The sequence below is a fragment of the Bombina bombina genome, chromosome 4, assembly GCF_027579735.1.
Source record: "Bombina bombina isolate aBomBom1 chromosome 4, aBomBom1.pri, whole genome shotgun sequence".
In the NCBI taxonomy this organism is placed as follows: Eukaryota; Metazoa; Chordata; class Amphibia; order Anura; family Bombinatoridae; genus Bombina; species Bombina bombina.
Genome location: NC_069502.1, coordinates 889,378,811 through 889,389,282, shown reverse-complemented (window position 1 = coordinate 889,389,282; position 10,472 = coordinate 889,378,811). Strand labels below are relative to the sequence as shown.

General features: G+C 38.3%; 1 protein-coding gene across 1 annotated transcript in view; it reads right to left on the bottom strand.

Moving 5' to 3' along the window:
* Positions 1 to 10,472, bottom strand: part of CCDC170 (coiled-coil domain containing 170) — a 151,982-nt gene that overhangs the window by 49,709 nt on the left and 91,801 nt on the right. Inside the window, exon 9 of the mRNA XM_053709267.1 lies at positions 4,876 to 5,076. Coding sequence (XP_053565242.1) covers positions 4,876 to 5,076 — 201 coding nt within the window. The remainder of the gene's footprint in view (positions 1 to 4,875; positions 5,077 to 10,472) is intronic.

Below are 10,472 nucleotides of genomic sequence, written 5' to 3'. Positions count from 1 at the left end.
CTGTTTTCACAGACAGGTCCTTTACAGGTCTCCATATCCACCCTCCCAGAGCAGCCTGATACTGAGGTCTCAAATGTCTGTTCAAATCAGTCAATAAGATTTTAGTAGCTCTCATCCTATTGGCTGATTTCAAAATTTCAGCCAATAGGAATGCAAGGTACCCCAATAAATATGGGGTATCTTGCATTCAATCTTCAGTGTGCGACGGACGATCGCATGAAGAGGAGCCTCCACGCCGCTGAGGACCGCCGCTCAGGATCCGTGCATCGGGGAAACCAGCTCCACACCTCCGCTCCGCCTTCGCTCCAAATGAAGATAGAAGATGATGGAGCCGCCTGGAAGAAGAACTTCTCTGCCAGACTTCATGAACGAAGAGTACCTCTTTGGGGTTTAGTCTTAGGATTTTGTTTTATTTTTGGGCGGTTTTTATTTTTAAGATAAGGAATTTAATGGGTTGTAAAAGAGCTGATTGCCCTTTTAAGGGCAGTAAAAGAGCTGAATGCCCTTTTAAGGGCAATTCCCATACAAATGCCCCTTTAGGGGCCATGGGTAGTTTATGTTTTTTTAGTGTTAGGTTTTTTTATTTTGTGGGATTTGGTGGGTGGGGGGTTTTACTGTTAGGGGGGACTTAGTATTTTTTAAATGTAAAAGAGCTGTTTATTTTAGGGCTGTTTATCTTAGGGCAATGCTCTACAAAAGGCCTTTTTAAGGGCTATTGGTAGTATAGTTTAGATTAGGGGGTGTTTTTATTTTAGGGGGGGCTTTTTTATTTTCATATGGATTAGGTTTTTTTGGGGGGGTTTGATAATTTTGTTTATTTTTTTCTGCCATTTTAGAGTTTTTTATTTTTTTTTTTATTTTAGATAATTTTTTTGTAATTTAATGTTAGGTTTTATTATTTTAAGTGTAACTTAGTATTGGAGTTAATTTAGGGGGTGTTAGGTTAGGGGGCTTAGTTATTAAATTAGGTATATGCATTGTGGGGGGTTGACGGTTTAGGATTTAATAGGTTAATTAAGTTTATTGCGATGTGGGGGTTTGGTGGTTTAGGGGTTAATATGTTAATTATGTTATTTGCAGATTAGAGGTTAATTACTTTTTTTTTATTATACTTTGTGCTGGCGGTTAGGTTTTTTTTTATTTCTTGCGGGCGGCCGGTTACGTGTTTTTACATTGTCTTTACATTGTTTCGTGCGGGTGGTTGAGTGTTTTTTTTTTAAAGACTTCATTTGCCTACGCTGCATCCAGGTGCGTGTGCAACTAGCTATGTCAGAAAAAATTGATTAATTTAATAAAAAGATGCAAATAAGTGAACATTTATTTGAAACACCATAATCTTGGCCACTAGTTTCCTGGTAGATTAAAAAAATGGCATGAAAAAATGCAGAGTAGCTGAAAATACCCTAACATGAGCTGCCAATCACAAGACAATATAATACATCAGCCAATCACCCACTAACAATTGTTTCCGCTAAAGTGTTTTTTGGTACTGAACATGATTAAAACGTTCCTGCTGCTCCTACTCAAGACATATTATTCAATTACATCCTGTGATTGTTGTTTGTGAAACAATGGCTTTTTAGTGATGTACCACAGGAAACATTCTATGAGTTTTCTAACTTCAAACAGCAACAGCTATATATAAATACAGATGTTTAATAGTGTTCTTTAGGGTAATGTTTTCTTAAAATGTGTTGTAAGAATCTTCAGAGTTTGAGGTTGGAAGAATCTGTGACCAGTTATGCAGTTAATTACAAAATCGATCTCTGATGAGAGTCACAAATTCTTTGAAGCAACCTCATGTATATTTTACAGGGGTTGATGGTAGATTTAAAGCCAAAATGACTATTTCATGATTCATATATATCACGTGATTTTAACCAATTTTCTATTTTACTTCTATTATCTGATTTATTTTGTTTTCTTGACATCCTTTGTTGAAAATCACACACAGGCTGGCTCAGGAGTAGCACTGCACTACTGGGAGCTAGCTGCTGATTGGTGGTTGCACATATATGCTTTTTGACAGTGGCTCAACGTTGTTGATTGCTACTCCATCAACAAAGCATACCAAGAGAATTAAGTTAATTTGATAACAGAATTAAATTGGAACGTTGTTTAAAATTGAACGCTTTGTCTGAATCGTTAAAAATAAAATTAATTACAATTGAGTTTAAAAATGTATTTCCTTGGAAATATTTGTCATAAAACGTCACAAAACACTCTAATTTGCCATCAATCAACTGTTTGGTCAGGAAATTTACATAAAATATAACTTTATTCAATTCAACCAAAGTCAAAAGAATTTATCAAAGGGACAGTCTACTCCAGAATTTTTTACTGTTTAAAAAGATAGATAATTCCTTTATTACCCATTCCTCAGTTTTGCATAACAAACACAGTTATAGTAAAGGGACATAAAACCCAAGTTTTTTTTCTTTCATGATTTAGATAGAACATAAAATGTTAAACAACTTTCTAATTTACTTCTATTATCATATTTTCTTCATTTTCTTGTTATCCTTATTTGAAAAGCAGAAATGTAAGCTCAAGAGTGTGCACGTGTCTGCAACACTATGGGCTAGATTTATCAAAGCCATTCTCCTATAATATTGTCCAAAATAACGCATACGAACGGATCCTCATATTTATCAAAGCACTCTGCGCCTATAATTGCGCAAATCTGAAAGAAACTTCTTCGCACTCCACTTGCATTCACCTAGGCGCACAGGCGCGCTCCCGAGTACACCAATATACATTAGTAATAGGCGTAATTTAACAGCCCGACCTACAAATACGCCCAGTTGCTTATTCATCATTGCTTTGCGCCGATAATTTCGGCTGTAATTGCGTGTTGTATATTTCGCCATACAGACTGAGTCGAACACCATTATAATACATGCTTTTACATCTTGGGATGCAGTACTTTACTCTTTCAACTAATTTTTCAAATGTTCAGCGCAAAGAAGATACTGTTATTCCCAGTAATTTGTGCTTCCACAGGCGCATATGGTACCAAAAGTTTTATATATATATATATCGATATATTGATATATTTATTTTTGTGTCAACATATGGCACAAACAGCACAAAAACATTGTGTAATATAAATATTAGCTAAATAGTTACCTAAAAAACGTTTTTTTAATAATCAATAATCAATCAAATATTTATAGGGATGTACTGTGATAAATAGGGAGTAAATAGGGAGTAAATGCTTTTTCCGACAGGCGAAATTTATCATTATTACGCCCCAGCTCGCCTGTGCAAAGTTATGTCTATTTTTTTGATAAATTTAGGCGCACATGTGCGCCTCTCCGGAGGCGAGCTGGGGCGCAGTTACAGGCGAAGAACATACAGAGTTCGCCTAGCCTTTGATAAATTTAACCCTATATGGTAGCAGTTTTGCAACAATGTTATACATTAGCAGGAGCACTAGATGGCAGCACTATTTTCTGTCATGTAGGGCTTCAGGCATGTGCACGCTACCTACCTAGGTATCTATTCAACAAAGAATAACATGAGAATGAAATAAATTTGAAAAAAGAAGTAATTTTCTTTTTTAAATTGTATTCTCTATCTGAATCATGAAAGAAAATTTTGGGGGTTTAATGTCCATTTAATATAGTGTTTACCTCTGTGATTACCCTGTATCTAAGCCTATGCAGACTGACCCCTTGCAGACCTGCATTTTAGCCAATCAGTGCCCTCTCATAAGTAACTCACGGACGTGAGTACGTTATCTATATGGCACACATGAACTAACACCCTCTAGATATGAAAAACTATCAAATGCATTTAGATAAGAGGCGGCCTTCTAGGGCTTAGAAATTAGCATATGAACCTACCTAGGTTTAGCTTTCAACAAAGAATACCCAGAGAACAAAGAAAAATAATGATAAAAGTAAATTGGAAAGTTGTTTAAAATTGTATGTCCTATCTGAATCATGAAGTTTAATTTTGACTAGACTGTCCCTTTAATCATTTCTCTTAAAAAAATATCTTCAAACCTTATTCCCAGGAAGTATTTCCCAACCACACACAGGTTCACTGCATTTTTTTTTCATAGTTTTTAGATTTCTTAAACCAGCCAATAGTAACGATGTAACTCGGGGGTTGGGCCCGTCTGGCTAAATCTGTGTACATGGCTTGGCTGAAATGAGATGTTGCACATGCTCTGCTTATCTATAGCGCCACACTGTGTAAGAGAGGTGGCCACTACAATCTTGGATCTCTTTTAGACAGGGGCACGAGCGCTAATGCAGGGATTTGGATTAGCACATTTGTGTAGTCAAGCCTTCAACTTGAGCAAGCTTAGGTGGGAACAAATGGCGGCAGAATGAACCATTATAGTTGGCTGCAAAATCGCTCTGTGAACACTCCCTAGTAAGATGCGGCTTAGGGCGGTGGGCAGCTGATTAATGCCTAACGGCTCTGTGACACTAATGTGAATAAAATATATATATATTATAATTTATGCTAACTTGATAAATTATTTTCTTTCTGAATGATGATGTCCACAGTCCTCCATAACATATGGGATATATTTATCACCACTAGGTGGAGGTCAAGAACCCACACAACAGCTTTAAATCCCTCCCACCTCTCTCTAGCTTTACGCATAGCTGAGTAGAGAATAGGAAAGAATATATATAAAATCTGATTCTAATAATAAAATGGCATTGATATTTGAGCTTAGAATAAATAAAGTCTACTGACCCTTTAATAAAATTATGGCATATGAAAATACGATTGGTTGACATACATAAGAACAGCATATATATTAAAAAAAAAAAAAAAAAAGAATTGAAATACATATTTTGTAACCACACAAATTCTTCTGAAGGAACTAATAAATCTAAAAAAAAATATTACCTTTTGTTTCTCATAGCTTAAACTGTCCCGCATTACATCCCCAGACACCAGTTCCCCTTCTGCCAATTTCAAGCGGCTACGGAGGTCCTCCAGCTGTTGTTCTGCCTTTTTGGCTCTGTTTAAGGCTTCTTGATGTAGATCGGCCTGGTTCTGCAATTGTTCATTTAGTTTACACACTCTGGTTTCCAGCTGTGATACCATCTATGGAACAACAACAATACAAAGATTTACAGTTTAATTTCTTATGCTTTTTCACCGTATAAAGAAGGAAAAATACACTGAATATATTGATAATAGAAATATGACTGTGTTTTTTTTATTTACTTTCATATTTGCTTGTTAATAATACTTTATTTGATCTATGATATGCTGGAATTATTTCCAATCCCTGGCTCAATAAATAAATGCCTTAAAGGGACACTAAACCCAAAATTGTTCTTTCACGATTCAGGTAGAGAATACAGTTTTAAAGAACATTCTAATTTACTTTTATTATCTAATTTGATTCATTATTTAGATATCCTTTGTTGAAGAAGTAGCAATGTACATGGGTGAGCCAATCACGAGGCATCTACAGTATGTACAGCCACCAATCAGCAGCTACTGAGCCTATCTAGATATGCTTTTCAGCAAAGGATATCAAGAGAATGAAGCAAATTAGATATAAATAAATTAGAAAGTTGTTTAAAATTGCATGCTCTTTCTAAATCATGAAAGAAAAAAAATCTGGGTTTCATGTCCCTTTAACTGCACTTAAAAGAAAAATGAATCATGTTGTAATATAACATTTTTAATTAGGCTTATTAATAGAACTGCAATATAATTTAATTATTTACTTTGCCCCCTTTTTGGTAATTTAAAAGGGACATAAAACTCAATAGTGTTCTTTCATGATTCAGATAGAGCATACAATTTTAAACAACTTTCCAATTCACTTCTATTGTCTAATTTTCTTTATTTTCTTGTTATCCTTTGTTAAAAAGCAGGAAGTAAGTTCAGGAGTGTGCACGTGTCTACAGCACTATACGGCAGCAGTTTTGCAAAACTGTTATACATTTGCAAGAGCACTAGATGGCAGCACTATTTCCTGTCATGTAGTAATCCAGACATGTGCACACTACCTATCTAGGTATCTCTTCAACAAAGAATAACAAGCGAACAAAGCAAATTTGAGAATAGAAATACATTGGAAACCTTTTTAAATTGTATTCTCTATCTGAATCATGAAAAAAAAAATGGGTTTCATGTCCCTTTAACTCTAAAAATGTTTGTTTTTTTACAACCTGAGAGAATTGGAAAAGCATAATACAGATGTCACAAACCTAAGCCTGCTACATTACGCATAGCCGCTGTCCAATCACTGGGGGGGGCTTATTTATATCTGTCCATACATATGATTAGTAGAGGAGGCAACAGGCTTTTAAAGGGGTATTACAGGGTCTGAAAAATGCCAGTTTCAACTAATTTAAAACATTTATTGTGTGTGCACAAAGTTTGCAATGTAGGGGTCCATCCGATAAAAATCGTCGCCCGCAAAAGCCGGCGACGCCAATAATTGCGCGGATTTGGTATCCTATATACGGCGTAAGCTAGAAGTTACGCGCGTAGATTTCTGGCGTCGCCCGTAGTTTTTTGGCCCATAGACTGACATACAAAACACGCGCAATTTGCTATCCAATATACGGCGTAAGGACTTACGCGCGCAGATTTTACAAAATCTACTCCATTCTCAGCTCGCCACAAATTGAAGGCGCAGGTACCCTTGCACTGACTTAGAAACCAACGTAACTCTCAGAAGGCCTAACAAATGCATGCCTAACAATATACATAGCAGCAGCTTGTTCACAAATAGTTAACCTCTTAAAAGCATTTATTATTCCTGCCCCTGCAAGTGTGTCAAACCAATCACAAACAGCACAACCTCTCACCTGCAGCCTTAAAACACCTGCAAATGCACACCCTCATTAGCCACCATGTTTCCCTTGCAGTATATTGCATTTAGAGTCAGACAGCGTCGTGGGGCACAAGGGGTGCTTGAACCCCTACAAGCCCCTGTTTTGGATGGTATCCCTGCTGCTGAGGTCCCTGGTCATGGTGCTGTAGCTGTCCCTGCTCCAGCTGCTGCTGCTACCCTCCCTGCTCCTCCTGCTGTTGTCCCTGTTCCTGGTGCTCCCCATGCTGCTGTTGCTGCAGCTGCCCATAGGCCAGCAGGGCCTATAAGACGAAGGCATCAGCAGAGGGGAAGAGCACCAAGGGTACACAGGGTTAGGGTCACCCTGTTTGGGATGACAGAAGTGGAGGTCAGGGAAAAATATCGCTTGACATCTGCAAGCCTCATTAACCTATATGAGGTGTTGAAGGATGAAATTGACCCTCAAGCGTATAGGAACCGAGCTCTGACTGGTATGCAGAAGCTGTTGTGTGTTGTACACTTCCTGGCAACTGGCTCATACCAGTCAACAGAGGGGCTTGTGTCTGGCCTAGCGCAGTCTACCTTCTCCAGGATTCTAGGGGAGGTTCTGACTGCTCTAGATAACCAGACACAACGATACATTCATTTCCCCCTAACCCCCCAGGAATGGAACCGTCTTAAACAAGGCTTCTATCGACTGGGGGGTATTCCTAATGTCATGGGGGCAATTGATTGCACACATGTGCGTATTGTGGCCCCACATGAGGAGACAATCCTCTATATTAACAGGAAAGGGTTTCACTCATTGAATTGCCAGATGGTCTGCGATACCAATCTGAAATTCTTACATGTGTATGCAGGCTTCCCAGGGAGTGCACATGATTCCTACATCCTGCGCCAGACCTCCTTATTCAATATGTTTGAAAATGGAACACTTTCGGGAGGATGGCTGCTTGGTGAGTACCTTCATTCTGTCTGTATATTTCTAATAAAGGGACACTAAACACATATTGTCATCTCATGTGTCAGATAGAGAATACAATGTTAAACAGCATTACAATTCACTTCTCTTATATCATTTTATTCATTCTTTAAATATCTTTTTTTTTTTAAATTTCTAATTCACATATATGAGCCAATCATATGAGGCTTCTATGTGCAGCCACCAATCAGCAGCTATTGAGCATATCTAATATGCTTGTCATCAAAAGTTATCTATAGAATGGAGAAAATGATCTAATCAAAGTTAATTATCAAGCTGCTAACAATTGCAGGTTCTTATTAAATGGACAGTCTAGTATAAATTGCACTTCCATTATTCAGATAGGCCTTTTAATTTTAATTAACTATCCTGATTACTTCCATTAATGTTTTTATTAAATCTATCTTTTATATGTGATTCATGTTGTGTCCCTTTAAAGCACATGATGTACCTGTAATAATCCAAACACATATGTTACATGACAGGTGACGCAGGGTACGGCTGCAGACCATGGCTATTAACCCCCTTGGTGCACCCCATTACGGAGCCACAACTCAGGTACCAGGAGGCACACATAAGAACAAGGAATGTCATTGAAAGGAGCTTTGGCCTATTAAAAACCAGGTTCAGGTGTCTGGATGTTACAGGCGGAGCACTACAGTATAACCCCAACAAAGTGTGTTCCATTGTCAATGCTTGCTGTATTCTACACAACATTGCTGTGGACACACGTTTGTTGGGGGACATTGACCCAGAGCAGCAGCAGCAGCTGGTTCCTGTACTTGAGGATGTGGACAGGGGGACACTGAGGGGGAATGAAGTGAGGGATTATGTCATCCGGGAATACTTCACCTGTAAGTTACTTATTCATAAGTACAGTAAACCGTAACATTCACATGTATTATGATGTTTGACAGTACCTCACCAACCATTGCATGTGTATATATCATGTCTTGCAGAATTTAAAAGTTTGGATTTCCACTGCATGTAAGTGAAACTACTACATCCCAACCCCCTTCCCTTAAAGGGACACTATACCCAAACATATTGTTTCATGATTAAGGATAGAGAAGATAATTTGTAAAAACCTTATAATTTAAATCAATTACCTATTTTCATTATTTATTTATATATACTTTAATGAAGACATAGAAATGCACACAGTGAAGAAATCTCAGGAGGCATCTATATACAGCTACTAATCATCAGCTACCAAGCATATCTCGATATGGTTTTCAGCAAAGAATATCAATAGAATGAAGCAACATAAATAATAGAATGAAATTATAATTTCTTTTTGGAATTATATTCTCCTTCAAAATCATGAAGTAAAAATATTTGCTTTCATGTCCCTTTAACAACCCTAATTACTGTATATTTATAATTTGTTTCATTCATGTTTAGTTCACTATCATTAAGAATGAGGATAATGGATATTTATACCTTATGTTCACACCTTCTTTAAATACATTATTAGTTATATATACCAACGTGTCAATTTATATTGGATGTGAGAAACCTTGATGTACATCTTAGAAGTTAATATTACTATATGTACCGTTGAGACACAACCATGTGATGTTGTTTATTGAGCAGGAATATGTCATAAACATTATAATAATACCTTTTTGGTCCATTTCAACACAGGTATTATTATATGTTTTACCAATATTACTGTACTAAAACACAACTCACATGGATGTGGATGATAATTAGATAGTAAATAACAGAGGACAAGATTTTCAATGAAATAGAATAATATATTTTTTTTTTTTAGGCCTCTTAGATGAGGGGCCTGGTGTGGGTCTTCTGCCTCTCCTGGGTTGTGTGGATCCAGTAGGAGTGCTGGTCACAGAGGAGATACTTGATGCCATGTCCTGCTGTTGGGTGAAATGCTCCACCAAAGCCCCCAACAGTTGGTTCTGTTCCCTCCATCTTTGGTCACTCTGTATTTGCATGTCCGATATGACTCGCAGCATTTGGTTTTGGACCATAGCTGATACAGATGCTGCCATGTCCCTTTGCAGCTCATTTGACCTCTGTTGCAAACGCTGTTGGCTTCTATGGAACCTGTGTTGTTCCCTCTGCATTCTTTGACACGTTGCCGTTAGAGTCTCACAGGTCAATGTTTGCCTCCTCTGTAGTGAGATATATTCGTCACCCATGGCGGAACTCAATTGATCCATGGGCTCTTCAGCAGCAGGGACAATAGGCACTGTTTCAATTACGTGTTCCTCAGTTGGAGGTGCAGGAACAACAACCTCAGTTGGAGGTGCCGGAACAACAACCTCAGTTGGAGGTGCCGGAACAACAACCTCAGTTGGAGGTGCCGGAACAACAACCTCAGTTGGAGGTGCCGGAACAACAACCTCAGTTGGAGGTGCCGGAACAACAACCTCAGTTGGAGGTGCCGGAACAACAACCTCAGTTGGAGGTGCAGGAACAACAACCTCAGTTGGAGGTGCCGGAACAAAAACAGCAGCTGGAGGTGCCGGAACAAAAACAGCAGCTGGACGTGCAGGAACAGATATCTCAGCTGGAGGTGCAGCCACAGGAATATGAGCTGGAGGTGCAGGGCGATGGATTACAGTTGGTGGAGCCCTTCCAACTGATGATGATGGTCCAGATGTCGGGATGGACCGATAGTCCCAATGGCCGCTGGTGTGCATCCACTCAGCCTGCTGGTATACTCCTGTAGTGCCA